The following is a 15,454-nucleotide window of genomic DNA, read 5'->3' as shown; positions in this document are numbered from 1 at the left end:
GACAACAATAAAACTAGTCAGGAGCAAGAAGGGAAGAAAAATCATCTACACTCGAAGTGGTTTTAGGGTGCTTGCATAAGAACGTCATTTTTTCAACACACTTTGCCTTGAAAGGATTATTCAGCAAGTACCATGAGTGACACCATTACACTTTGCCTCCTAAAAGTTATTCAGCAAGTACCATGAGTGACACCATTACTGATCTTTCTACTTCTACAAAGAAGCAAAGCACAAGATACTGTGTGCATGGGGCCTAAATGGAAAGAACCCATATTAATGTCATTTGAAATTTCCAGTGGGTGAGCCACTTTTTTTTTTTTTTTTTACAAAATGCTTTCAATGAAATAACAAGAAATAAACACGAAGTGTCCACTATTACTTCCCAAGCAGAGAAAGCAAGTCTTTGTCATAATAGTGACAGCCTAGTGCCCAGTGTGGTTAAATTCACACAAGGCATCCAAACCTAAATGTCCTTGCCTGTCCCTCTGCACCAGCTCTGGCCTCATCCTTAGAGAAGAAGCACACTGAAGTGAACGGAAGAAGCTGCTTGCCGCCAGAGGCGAGCAGATGTAATATCCATGAAAGTGTGTCTCTCAGATAGATCTCCCACTCTGAGGAGGGAATTGACCAATGGTCTCAGCTTCTGTGCTCTGAAATCCACACTGAGTGACTTTCACACTGAGGTCAGGCTCCTACCCAGTGACAACACAGCAGGGATACTAAGGCAGGGAGATGGGGACTCCTCTGAAGGGCAACCATGGCTCAAGGACCTATTGTTAATCTTGCCAAACTTTTCTTAGAATTGCACCACAGCCTAAAGATTTCCTACCCAGCTTTCCTTCCTTTCCTCTCTTCACAGGATTGGGCCTGCATCAAAACCTGACAGTTGTCCTGACATCCTCAGGCTTACTTCCCACATTCTCTCAAAGGAAAGAAAACCTTTTGTACAACTAATCTCTTGCTAGCATCTGCTTCTTGGAGGACCCAAATTAACACACTTGTCAAAAGGCTTTGGCCCTCCAAGGGTTGAGAAGAAACAACATCTTGCCAGATGGTAAGAGCCAGTGGGAAAACCTCAGCCTCCTAGCACATCTGGTTAAAAAATTCATGCTCTCATTTGTGCACTTTTGCCGCAGTAGTGGCAGCTGGAAAATCCTTATTTGTCAGAGGCTACTTACCCACAGAGCCTCATAATGCTTTTTATAGCGAAACATTTACTCAGTGTTTTAGCTATATGCTGACACAAATATGGAGTAGTTGAATTAATGCATACTGACACAATATTGTGCATGAGTAGGTGACGGATAAAGTAGGATTGCTAGTAGAAAGAAAATGTTAATGAGAGTGGGTTGCTTGTAACCACGCAAAGATACAAGATTAAGAAACCAGCAATCATTTGTGCACAGAAGGAAAGAGGAGACTGCCTTATGAACAGCACAAAAGCACCACTCTTGTTGGTAAACCATGAAACCAGGCCCCTCCTTGAGCGGGGAGAATAGAAGCCAGCCTGCCCTAGCAAAGGGATACCTACCCAGTCCATGTGCAAACAACCCAGACCCAGGTTGGGGTTCCCACATACACAACACTTCTCTGAGATCTGTCCCCTTGCCAGTTGGTGGCATCTCCTTCTCTAGGAAGAAACTCTAGTCTAGATGCGTCCCCCGCTTCTTCACGTCTAGGCATCTGGGCACCTAGGGTGACAGCAGAGTATAGCTGTGCTTTAGTGAACCCTGACTTCTCTCCACAGCATCCAAGTCCCACAGAAACATGGACAATGGACTTCATTCCTAGAGCACTCACCATCCTAAAAAGTCCCTCTCAAGTCCCACCTGTGGACACCAGAACCCTGATAGAGTCTGTGCTCACTGGACTCCTTAATCTTTGCATTCTGACAACATTTATTGTTTGACCACACTTTAGAGGCCAGTTTTATAAAGACATATTATTCAGTGCTGCTTTATACATCTTGGCTTTTCCTTCCCAACTAGACAATGAGATTGTTTAGGGCAGAGGCTCTGTGCTTTTCTCTTTTCCTCTAGAAAAGCCAAATGCTTTCAGAAACGTAGGCCAACTTTCTCCAAGTTCACAAGCTCCCCTGGATTTAAGAAGAAAAGGATCCTTCGAGTTTACGTAGTCAGTTACCAACATTTTAAAGTGTCACAAATAAGGAACATCACACCAAATGCTGTGATGTCCCTGTCCTTGCAGAGCATTTAACACATAGAGCACATGCATGGCATACAGATGATAGCATGAGGCTCACGAGAGAAGAAAGAAGAGAGGAGGCAGAAGGAAGGAGGAAACAGCCTCAGGAATACTCAAACCAAGGAACATTGGGAAGATGAGCCTTATCATCCTGAACTGGCCCTCATTTCATTATCCACATTGAAAATAAAAGAAAACTCCACCCCCTTGCTCTATTGCTCCCTTATTGTGTGTTCATGCTACAGACACCTAGGGCACTGCTCTAGGACTTGTAGGAGTTATTATAAAGATGAATAAAAGATGATTTTGCCCCTACAATATTAAAATATCTTAACCTACAGCCCCTTCCCTTCTGCCCAGTCCTACCATCCTAAGTTCCAGTAAAAATAAGGTGGAACAGGTATGTACTAGATTTGTTATATGCAGTCTGCATTTCATAACCAATTTCCCTGGCATCTTATCAATGGTCATTTTTCATGACGGGAAAGCATTTTCTTCAAGTGGCTTTTCTTAGAGAAATAAAAGATGGAGACATACTTTAAAAAAAATCTTCAATAAAGCAGATTTCAGAATGGTTTTTAAAAACACAAAAGTGCTTTAAAGGAGACTGTAGTCTCGTTGGTTGTGTTCAACACTGTAACTGTGTCCAGACGCCATCACACAGAGTTCCCCGCTACCTAGCACAACTCTGGCCGATTGCTTTAGACTCCACTCCTATAGAAACAGAGCTTCCCCAGAGTTGCACAATACAGCAAGCACAACTATATTCATGTGCCTAATTAGACATTTACAGAAGTATATATTTAAGTGCTACATGATGTTGGAAGAATTTGTGAGTCTAAAGCAAATGCAGTTAACACATGAAGATTGCAAGAGAACTGAGTTCTGCAGCTGTTTCCCTCTCACTGCATTGATTGGCTACCAAGAATGAAAGAATGATCTAGATTAATGGGGTATCGCTAGTTCCCTAAGAAGATACAGCCTCAAACTATGTAATGTTATATAATATTATATTTCAACCTGGTAAGTATACCAGGCCCAGTGTCTATCCCTGTTTACCCCACAAAGCCCTGGTTTATTTGCTGTCCATCCCTCCCCACATAGTCATCTGCTCAGGAGAAGTTGAACTCACTCTCAGCTCGGGGGATATTCTCACTCTCCCTGCTGAAAACTGGTTCTGGAATGGGTATGTGACCCTATTACTACCAATAAGACGTGAAGGTAATTTGCTAGGGAGCTTCTTAGAAAGGTTTTCACTGTGTTTCACCTGCAAGAGAAACACAGAAGAGAGGACCTCTTTTCCAGGATATTAATGGGCCTGGTTAGGACACCAGGCACTGCCATAGCCACTCCACTGCTAGCCTGACATTGAAGTCAGCACTGATGTTAGCAGAGCAGAGAAAAGGAAAGAATCTGGGTTTTTGATGACGAAAGTAGGTATTGAATCAAATAGCTTTGATGACTACTCTTCTCTGGACTTCCAGTTATGGGAGATAATAAATGTCTTTATTGCTTAATTCTGTTTCTGTCAGGGTTTCTGTTACTTGCAACTAAATGCATCTTAACAGATAGAAAATCCATTGGCTTTTGTGTCACAAAGCAATGCACAAAATTTTAAGGGACCCTAAAGAAAAGACCAACTAACCCCACTCCCTATAGTATTGGAGAAGACTTAATAGAGGATGTTCTCAAGGATGTGTAAGAGTTCATTGGGTAGAGAAGAGGGCATGCTTTTCTAGGGAAAAGTATACAGAAATCAAGGAGCCCAGTGTCAATCAGGCACATCAAGCATTTTGGGATGGGAGCTTAGGGCAGTGCAGGCAAAGGGACTTGGCACAGCAGAGGACTGGAGAGCATTCAGGAGAAAGAAGTGATTGGCAAGGCGGTCTTGAGGAAGAATGGAGTGACTTCCTTGTTGGGAGGCAGATTTATGTGCTTTGGAGCAGAAGAAACAGCATTTGGAGGCAATTATTTGAAGATAGGAAAGACAATTGAGGGACAGAGAGGACATGGAGAGGAAGATAACATCATATTTCGTTTGTATTTACATAAGGGACAATTTAGAACATCTGAGTGAAGGGATTTCAGGATGAAAGGAACAAAGCTCAGGGAAGAGTGTTCTTTACCATCACTGGAACTTTTTATAATGCGCGACTTTAAGGCAGGGAATCTGTGACATCATTATTTCAATCACTCAGATTAAAAAATATGAACTAGGGATTCAAATGTGAGCATAAAGAGGAAGGAATTAGTCTGAAAACAGTCTAAGGAAACCAAGTCAGCATATAGCTTTTACCTATAAAATGGTATTCACAAAGATCAGACTTTTACTGCATCTACAAAATGTTTAACTTTTTATTTGATGTTTATCCCTTCGCATTTTACCAAAGTCTCTTTTAGAACATGAATTTAGAGAGAGAACATTGTTCGTACTTCAAATATCTAAATGCATTTCCTAATGTTTTCTCTTTTAGCACTTTAGTTTTGCTCTGAGATTAGTCAGGAATGGAACCAAAAGTAAAAACATATAATGCAGTAATGATATATAATGCCTTCTGGTTTTGGTGGAGGAGCTTGTTCTTTCTCTGTTCTTTCACCAACCCTTTTAATTTTTTTAAATTATTATATTTTAAGTTCTGGCATACATGTGCAGAACATAAAGATTGTTACATAGGTATACATGTGCCATAGTGGTTTACTGCACCCATCAACCCATCATCTACATTAGGTATTTCTCCTAATACTATCTCCCCCTACCCCATCCACCAGCTGACAGACCCAGGTATGTGATGTTCCCCTCCCTGTGTTCATGTGTTCTCACTGTTAACTCCACTTATAAGTGAGAGCATGCAGTGCTTGGTTTTCTGTTCCTGTGTTAGTTTGCTGAGAATGATGGTTTCCAGCTTCATCCTACAAAGGACATGAACTCATCCTTTTTTATGGCTGCAGAGTATTCCATGGTATACATGTGCCCCATTTTCTTTATCCAGTCTATCATTGACGGGCATTTGGGTTGGTTCCAAGTCTTTGCGATTGTGAATAGTGCTGCATTAAACATGTGTGCATGTGTCTTTATAGCAGAATGATTTATAATCCTTTGTGCATATACCCAATAATGGGATTGCTGGGTCCCACCAACTTTTTAAATTAAAAAAAAAACTAAAGGAAAGTGTAGGTATTGCTAAAAAGTCACAATTGATTGCTTTGCGCTAGCTCACCATCAACTTGCTTTGGTGAAAAGCCCCAGAATGGATTCAGAACAGATCTGGGGCACCTGCCAATAAGAGTATCTCATTAAATTCCAAAGTGGAAAGTGGTCCATGAAGCTAATTCACCTTGGGATGCCTTGTTCAAAGTTTCTATCTTCTCACAGGATAGAGTCATCGAAAACTGCCAGAAAGTCCCAACTACCAGATTATCCATCAGAGTGGGGTGTCCAGTGTTCGCAATCAATCCTTGGTTCACAAAAAACAACACACACTCATCACAAGCACACACATGCACACATATATAATACATATGTACACACACGCACAAAGACACAACACATATACAAGCACACATAAACACACACATACACATGTACACAATGTACACACTTCACAAAACTCTGGGATTTCTAACCGTATAATAGATCACTTTTCTTTAGAAACTATCTCAGCCATCAGCTTATATACAGCTAACACTCTTCCTTGCAATCATCTTAGGAAGTTGACAGAAGAGACGTAGAAACAGAAATGTCTAACTAGATGTATAAAGAATAAACAAATGTGGTTTCTTATTTTATAATGTTTATACAACACAGTTTATTTTTTTCTCAAACCAGAGGTGGAGACTTTACAAAGTGTTATAAACAGTATAAAAATGACTCAGTAATAAAGGGAAATGGTCTTCCAACCCTCCCCCTTTCACCATAGGAGAGTAATGGGATAAGAAAGAAATAAGAAAAAACAGAGAAAATGAAACTAGGAACTGCATTTCAATTTTATTTTCCTAGCAAAGGAGCTCTCAAACTTAAGTGCATCAGAACCTCCTGGAAAGTTTGTTAAAACACAGTTTGCCAGGCTGGACCCCAGAGTTTCTGATTCCCTAGATCTGGGCTGAGAACTACGTATTTGCATTTCTAACAAGTTCTCCCATGATGCTGACAGTGCTGGTCAGGAAACAACTGAGAAGCATTGTCCTATAAGACAATAGTTCCTGCCAACATGAGCCCTCACAGTTTTGAAATTCCACCAAAATCCATACCATCATAGGCTCATGCACACAGCTTTCAGAGTTTGGAAAACCCAGATGCATAGTTAATGGTTCTACCTTCAGTCTCTTCCAAAAATTAAATTCAGTTTAACAAACATATGATGAAAGCCTATTTTGCATGATTCATATAAATTTACAGTCCCTTCTCAAACTATTTATAGTATCTGTCACACCCATTATTTCAACCATAGGCATTTAAAACCAGAAAGACTATGAACTTGCAACATGACTATGCCACAAACTGTGACAATGTTTCCAGGTAGGCTTGGGATCTTTCAACTCCAGCTACTTAATATGGATATATTTTCACAGTTTTTCTCCATTCTGTTGCCCACAGTGGGCTTTTTGCTACAGTGTAAATTTCTGAGGCTTCAAGGTAGAGGAGAAACTTAACTATTTTTACCCTCAGTCATTCCCTATCCTGACTTCATGGGACAGTTACATATCAAGATTAGACTTGGATGAGAGAATGACGGCAGCCAGAATTTGAGCGTGCTTGCTTTCAAAAGAGCGTTTTTGCCAATTAGTCTGGGCAGAGCTGGTTAAGTCATACGTTTGCTGGGTTTCTGTTTCTTTATATGCAAAGTAAAGATGATCTTGCCTGTTTAGCATGGTTGTTGTGAGGATTAGGGATAATGTATGTAGTTACATATCTCAGTCTCCACCTCTCTTCTGTAAACTTCCTAAGGTACCATCATCTGGCACAGAGCAGGTAGTTAATAAACAGCAATTATTCTAGGACTACGTAAGTGATAGAGGTGAAAGAACAGAGGTTACATAGTCCTGAATTTGAAATACAGCCCTGTTGGTTATCAGCAAGTTACTTTCTGTCTCTCAGAGGTGGTTTCCTCATCTGTAACATGAAAATGATAATGCGTCCCCCACTCGTCCCGCCCCGCCACATACAGACACACCCAGGTTTAAGGTAGCAGATGACCACATGAAGCTAAACTGCCAAGGTTTGAGACCCAGCCCTGGCATTTAGTAGATGTGCAACTTCGGGCAAGTTACTTAATAATGTTTTAGTACCTCAGTTTTCCTCCCTAAAAAGTGGTTGTTGTGAGGATTAAATGAGTCAATATGTGTAAAGTGCTCAAAACAGCGTAGTTTATATCAGGAATGCTGTCTGCGTTAGCTATTTTTATTTATATGTATCAACCTTTTGACATAATAGATGTTTAGTAAACATCAGCTCTCCATATCCCCATTTCGTTAACTATATAACATTAATTCACTTTAGACTGTACATAATATCTACATAAATAATTTGAATCATAAATCTGTTTTCTTGATATGCACATTCATTAGCCTTTCAAACACTGAGAAGGGGAATCTTTTTTTTTTTGATAGAAAGATTTTCTTTATTAATGACACCAACCATATTTCTTTAGATACAGGAGTTTTGAACTCAAATTCTTAGGAGAAAACAAGTTAAGACTGCATTATCCTGCAACTCATTACCAGTAACATATTGCAAAGCAAACAGCTTGGAAGAGGGTGGGAGGAAAGGGAAGTGAGGGAGGGAAAAGGAATTAAGTTATCAAGTGGATTTTTTTTTTTTAATTCTTGGGAACTATGAAGTCCTTGCAAGCACAGCTCGTTTCTGCAGATTACTTTCCAAACGTGTACAAAATGGAACCAAAATGGAGAATCCCTTAAGAACCTGAAGAGGTGCAACATTCAAAGCTATGATTATCCAGTAGCAAGTGTTACAGTCTTCAGTTGCCATAGTAGTTTGCAGTAAAGTTTCATCTATAGTTCTTTGAGATTCAGAATGTATAGGTTATTCAGTTATTTATTTATTCAAAATAGAGAGGTTTTTTTTTTTTTTTTTTTTTTTTTTTGAGACAGAGTCTTGCTGGATCAGTGTTGCCCAGGCCGGAGTACAATTGCGTGATCTTAGCTCACTGGAACCTCCGCATCCTAGGCTCAAGTGATTCTTCTGTCTTAGTCTCCCAAGTAGCTGGGATTACAGGCGCCTGCCACCATGGCTAATTTTTGTATTTTTTAGTAGAAACAGGGTTTCACCCTGTTGGGCAAGCTGGTCTCTAACTCCTGACCTTAGGTGATCCAGGCCCCTCGGCCTCCCAAAGTGCTAGGATTACAGGCGTGAGCCACCGTGCCCGGCACGACTGTTTTCTTAAAATCAACTTTTAAAAGCATACAGAGTGCAGTATGCCTTACATTCTTTCACCATTTTACCTTTCTCTGGCAAACATGTTAACACATGGAGAACACTGCATGAATCTCTGAAGTTTCTTAAAAATCAAGTTTTTTTACACAAAAGGGAGAAGTTTAGTATGCTGGGCTCCTAGCTCTGATTACCTTTCCTGCAGATCTTTTCAAATTAAACCAGAGCTACTCTGGTTTTCATAAAAAGTGCATCTGTAAACTGTGGAATCTGCAGCCAGCGCTCACTGCTCTGGTAGTTTAACTTGTTCTCCTCACCTTTCTGACAAGAATTCAACAGAATTTACTGAGCACTCATTGCAAAATCAGAGCAGAAGCAGGAAGTACTAACAGTGGCCAAATAACACTAAAATCTTATCTGAGAGAAAGGACTGGATATCATTATAGGCTGCCATGTTCTGGAAGGAAAGCTTCTGGTTTGGGCTGGAGTGGCTGAAAGATGCCTGATGGTTGAACTGTCTCAGCCTGAATTTTGAAGGACTTTTGCAGCTGGAAGGGAGATATGTGGTATCTATTCCTTTCTTCCCCATTTTATAGATGAGAAAAATAAGGCCAAATTTTATGTTACTTGCCCAAAATAATGCATCGAACTACTGAAAAACAAATCATCAAGATTAAGAAACTTAAATCTCCAGGGAGTCCATCAATGTTTTCTTCATAAAACATGCCACAGTGGAATAAGCAGAGCCTTAGAAGGACCTTCAGCCAGCGGGAAGGGGGTGAAGTGGTACGAAGTATCTCCCATGAGCCTGGCAGTCAGGAAGGCTGGGTCCTGGAAGAGGGCAAAATGGATCAGGAGGGTGCAGCCACACGTGCCCAACAACCCAATTTAATCCTGAGGAATCTGCAGGGAGTGCTAGGAAGAAATTAAGGCCTGCAGAAGATTTTTCAGAAAAGATAATTTTTCAAACTTTGTGATTGACTATGTAATTGTATTTTCTTTAAATCTTGAAAATCATGTTGTTGAGTGAATCAAGTTGGTCCTATTAAACTGTTAAGCATATTCCTAAAGAATCAGAAAATGCTTGAATATGATATAGTTTAATGAATTCAAAATGCAAACTTTGTGTCTTGATATTTGTTTTTGGCCCAGTAAACAGTGGGTACAATTTTTACATGAATTCAGAGACTAACTTCTATGAAAAGGCCAGGAAATCAAAGGCAGAATTCTAAGAGGTTTAAATTGCTCTGTCCCTAAGCTCAGATCCCAGCCCTCAAATGCACGGCATTATAAATGTCCTGTAAATTATGGCGGCCCCCAGTGATATGTAATGGAATTCTTAATGCTATCAGGAAGCAAGGAGCAAATTTCTTTTATGAGCATTGAGCAGGGGATATAGGCCCTAAGTGAGCAGTACTAAGTGACCAGCTGCTACCAATCAATATTTTGACCACTAATTGTCATTTATGCTTTCAATCCAATTTAAATAAATATCACTATGGCTTACATTTTAAACCAGTTACGGATTCTAATCCTTCAATTTTGAAATAAGAACCACTGAATATCATAACAGATTATCCATTACTGTTCCTGGTAAAGCAAAAATATAGTTATAAAGCTGCCACTAATGTTTATGTACTTCCTATGACCCTGAATAACAAGAAAAGATGTATTGTTATATCATGGATTATTTATACTATTTGGAGTAGCATATACATCTCTGATTGACACAGAGTCTAGCCAAATGCCACACAATTTTTCTCGGTCTCTACAACCCTTCATATAATATTTTAAGGTTAACAACTTGGAAATTATTTCTAACAATAACTATAAAAGAATATTAAACATTCTGCTTGATCACTTTTCTCTGAATTTTTTAAACTGCTCATTTTTCTAAGCCCCTGTTTTCTAGAATTTTTAAATTGGACTCTCAGGTACACTGATAAAAAATAGACTCAACATCTATTGAGTCTTCTAAAGTACGTTTGACACATGTCAAAGGAACACTGGCAGAAAAGGAGATGGTAGAACAGGCTGAAGTATTATAGGAAATTTGATGCTGGGGAAAAACATTTATCATTCTTGATACAGGACAAATGATACATTATACAAATAGTCAGTGAGAGCCAGAGCAGAACTCAGTGCAGTAGGGGAGTTGCTGGCCAAATTCCTTGATAAGCATTAGGTGCAGGTCCACTAGGTCATGCAATATGTTTCATTACAAGCAAATGTGTCTGTAACGTGGAGATGACTGCTACAGTCTATTCTCAAATGTTCATCTCCTAAAAAATAAGAAATTTGAAAAGTTTTTCTTTCTTTTTTTTTTTTTTTAGAGACAGGGTCTCATTCTGTCACCTAGGATCAAGTGAAGGTTGGAGTGAAGTGGCACAATCATAGCTCAAAAAGCTTAGGTTTTAAACATAGTTTTGTTTCTTTTCTTCCCCATTCTTTATCACCATGCCCCTGCTCTTGCAAAAGCTACTAGTTTAATCCTCTACTGGAAAAAGGCGATTTGCACTGTGTGTGATGCTGAAAATTCTCTCTTTTAGACCACCTGGAAAAGAGAATCTAGCAAATCTTGAAAGTTTAACCATATGAGAATGCATCTAGATCCCATAGACACATCCTTTCTCCAGGAAAATTATTGCAACAATTTACTTATCTTTAAATAGCATCTCTTAGTAAAGAGAAGGAGGTTGAATCCCACCCCAATAGCTAACCAGTTACATGACTTTCATCTCTCTACATCTTCATTTCTTTGTCTGCAAAATTAGAATGCTGGATTTACAACTATTAAGACTCCTTCCCACTCTATGAATTCCAAATCCATTTATAGCTGTTGGACAACTAATTCATGTGGTATCTCCTTTCCCCTATCATTAAAAAGTATTTACTAGAGTATCCCATCTTGTTCCTCTGGTGTAGTTTCAGACTATTTTATTACAACACTGAAAGAAAGTTCCTAATAAGCACTTAAGATACAACATTTAGGCAGTCCCTGAAGAAGAAATGTGATAAGTCACTAATGCCACCCATATGGGGTACTTTCAGAGAATATTGGGAGAGTTCTTTCAAGGTGAATATGAACCATAGTAAGATCTGTGTATGAGTGAAAGCACATTGACCAGCCATGAGTGGCTATTCAGTTTTGGAAAGTCCCTTCACTTCTCTGGGATTCAGCTTCTGCCTCTGTAAAATAAAGGGGATATAGAAGATAACCTCTAAAATTCTCTGACATCCCAACAATTATGATTCTATGCCAAGAAAAAGTTAGACATCACTAAAAGATGTTTTTCATTGATCATAGTTCAAGATAACTGAAAGATACCCAAAATTTCTAGTAATAGAATACATGTATATGCATATCTCCATAATATTTATAATCCTTTTACATTTCACTGGTTCAGAATTTGCTTTAAATAACTTTTATATTAAAAAAAGTCATGAAAGAAGAACAGGAATCAGAGAACCCAACTTAATTCTACTCACATAAACTTTAAGCCTTATCTGCCTTAAGAATAGCAAGAGAAATGCTACCTCAACAGCGTGGTCAATGAACTATTATTTTTACGATTTCAAGCACAATTTTAAAATATTTCAGAGAAGTTTTCAGGATTAAAGGTGATCTGTAATTTTTCAGGTTCAAAAGTAAGAGTTACTGTATGTATTGTGAATGCAAAGTATGTCTGAATTTTAATAGGTTATCAAAACTTTTACAAAAACAATATCCCCACCATTGAAACTGGTAAATGAGTCATAGTTCACTCAAATTCAGGGATGTGAAGAAATCTTTCCTTTTAATAAAAGTTGGCAATCTATTAAATCTGTGTAATTTTGCTAAAGCACCTATGTCCCTTTAATATGATACCAAGAATTACACTGTTTCTGGCTTCTCAGATTCCATTCCGTGTCCTTGTGGATTACTTATTAGTCAAGAGAAACATTCTGTTCATGATGGAGATAGGAAAATGACAGGAACCTAGGGCTTCACATCTGATGGCATCACTTCCTTTTTGTTTGGCTATTTCTCTCCCACATGATTGTGACTTTTTTCCCTCTTAAATGAGAGTATTCTTGTGTGCTTTCAGATCCTCAATACTGGCTAAGAATGGTGGCTCATGCTTGTAATGTCAGCATTTTGGGAGGCCAACGTTGGAGGATCTCTTTAGGGCAGGAGTTAGAGACCAGCCTGGGCAGCATAGTGAGTCCCTGTCTCCACTAAATTTAAATGAATAAATAAATAAGGCAAAATATTTTCAAAAGATCCTTAATACCAAGGAATATCACTCTGTGCTCTGAATGAATCAGCATATCAGCAGCCTGAAAAGATATTACACTGCTGAGCCTGAAACTTCTGCTTATAACTCAAGTATCTCACAGTGGGATCCCCTGAAGGCATAGGATTTCTTAAATCATGACTATACATTGTTAATATCAGGACATCACAGCGTTAGCGTATACAATGTGCATTGGTCATGTACCCTGAATCTCAGGCTTATGAAAGGGTTTCAGGATTTCTAAAATGAGGAAAGCCCAAATACAAAAGTATGTTATTTGCTATGAATTATGGCAATGCCTTGCCTGTCGCCATTGTGTTCAAACTTCCTATCCATTACCAGGCTGAGATAAGAGCAGTGAAGCAAACTATTTCATCAGTAACACCAGTTTGTTAATAAAAGCTGGTGTCTTTCATGCTACTTTAAAAGATGAGAGTACAGACCAGACAATTGTCATACTTTATTAAACTTTCTGGAAGGAATAATATGGTAAATTGCCCAGAAAGAACAATACTTTGGATGTTAAACAAATAGTTTTTCACATATTGGCCTCCAATAAATAAATAAGAGATACATAACAAATAACCCTAGCAATGATAATTATAAGTTAGAACATCTGAAATCAGGCTAGGAAGTAAAAAGTACTACATAAAAAAACTCTCGTTTATTTACAACATTTTATTATAAGAAAATTAAACGTTGTTTATATAAATAAAAAGGACATGGGCATAATATTCTCATAAGAGGTGTGGGGTTGGTTTCTGCAACTTTTGTTTCTGAAATTAGTTGATATAAGAGGATTTGCGGCATGCATTTTGAAGGGATGTTTTTTCTAGAACTTTGTAATGTTCATTGCTGCAGCCAGTGAGAGAAGTCTGCTCTTTGTGACTGCCAAGCCATCACTTCCCAACATCATTACAAAAACAAACAGCTCGCCCTCCACTCCCCACATGACAATGGACCCGCATCGCATCTGTCAACAGACTTGCATTATGTGCCGCGTGAGAACATGACTACGGCATTTGCTCTGGTGACACGGCAAATTTCGGCGGCTTGTCTGGAAAGAGGTTAGCATTCATTACGCTGCAGCACCTTTCATCAAGCTAATGACATTTCAATCCGCACATTTTCTCTAGTTTCGGTACTTTGCTATGTGAACACAAGTCTCTAATTACGCTCAAGCAACAAGTTTCACATCAGTCTCACAATTTAGGCACTCACCATACACCATTGCTCCTCCAGTTTCATGCAAGAAGCGGAATCGATGATTTTTAAATAACCAGATTGTCAAAATGGTAAGGATGAGCAAAAAATTGAAGACAAGCAGCTCCACTGCTCCCTGATGTTGAAACTGATACTCATTCTTTTCTGACATAGCCCTTGACTGTCTCTCCATTCTCCAGTCTTTTTGGAATTCCTTAGATAAAACCTTTTATCAAGATTTGCCTAAGATGGTCTGACTGCCTGAGAATTTCAGAAGAAACACTGCCAATTTAGTTGCTACTTCACAAGCATTCTGCCCTGGCTTAGTATTCAGATGGCTTCTAGTTACAACTTCCTGTTTCTCTCTTAAAGCAGCCCTGTCTCTTTTCAAACTCCAGAGTGTGTGGTTTCATCATTGACTCGTAATGTCTTTAAATGATTCATCTCATGAAAATATTTTCCATACTGGATAAATCTGCAAGCAATAATTCTAAGATTTTGAGTCCTGGTTTTATTGTTCCAAACAAAGCTTCTTAAGCCTCATATATATGAACTGTAGATTAATAATAAAAATAAGATAGTCTTACATTAGCAATGTTTTCTAAGTTTGAAAAGCCAATTCCTGCCTCAACTTCATCTAAATGCAAGATCTTTCCTCTCTAACCAAAGCCAGTGATGGGGATTGTATCAATCAGCCTCTGTGCTCTGCATGGGTCAGCATATTAGCTTCCTGAAAAGATATTACACTCCTTAGCCTAAAACTTCCGCCTCATAGCTCAAGTATCTCACAATAGGATTCACTTAAGGCATAGGGTTTCTTATGCTCTCAAATCATGACTATACATTGTTTAAGCAAACCTAAAGTGATTTCACAGGATTTTTTTGTTTTGAGAAGCAAGAAAGGATTTAGTATATGACTCTGGCTTTATGTCATTGACAGCTGCAGAGCAGCATTTAAACTCTAAATAGTTTTTCTTTTAACAAGAGAAAAAAATGAAAGCAAAAGACAAAAATAAAATTCCACCCCCATCTCTACAACTGTACTGTTTGGATATGCTGAGACAAAAAAGAAAAGAAACTAAACACGTAACTTTGAAAGAAAAACCCACACAGCCATCCTCAGCAATGCCACATGCATAGATTTCTCTTTGTAGGGTGCCTGGTCTAGGCATCCTGGACCACAGAAATCTGTAGCAGATCACAATCCCCTCTGTCCTGTGGCAAGACAATGTTGCTTACTGATTCTGCCACCAGAAATGGAAGCTTCGTGTCACAGGATTCTGACCATAAAAGTGATGATTCTTCAGATCATCTTCCATGTAGCAGGTTCTGTCTGATTTCATATTTTTATACTTTAAAATAGTTCAAGATAATATTGTAG

At 38.8% G+C, this 15,454-nt stretch overlaps 1 protein-coding gene across 1 annotated transcript in view; it reads right to left on the bottom strand.

Annotated features, from left to right (window-relative positions):
• Positions 1–14,416, bottom strand: part of SLC9A9 (solute carrier family 9 member A9) — a 588,021-nt gene extending 573,605 nt beyond the window's left edge. The window contains exon 1 of the mRNA XM_002759520.7: positions 14,092–14,416. Within this exon, the coding sequence (XP_002759566.1) occupies positions 14,092–14,266 (175 nt within the window). The 5' untranslated portion in view covers positions 14,267–14,416. The remainder of the gene's footprint in view (positions 1–14,091) is intronic.
• Positions 14,417–15,454: the final 1,038 nt, after the last annotated feature.

The sequence above is a fragment of the Callithrix jacchus genome, chromosome 17 (genome assembly GCF_049354715.1).
Source record: "Callithrix jacchus isolate 240 chromosome 17, calJac240_pri, whole genome shotgun sequence".
Taxonomy (NCBI): domain Eukaryota; kingdom Metazoa; phylum Chordata; class Mammalia; order Primates; family Cebidae; genus Callithrix; species Callithrix jacchus.
Note: the sequence above shows the minus strand (reverse complement) of the source record. Positions and strands in the feature narration are given on the sequence as shown.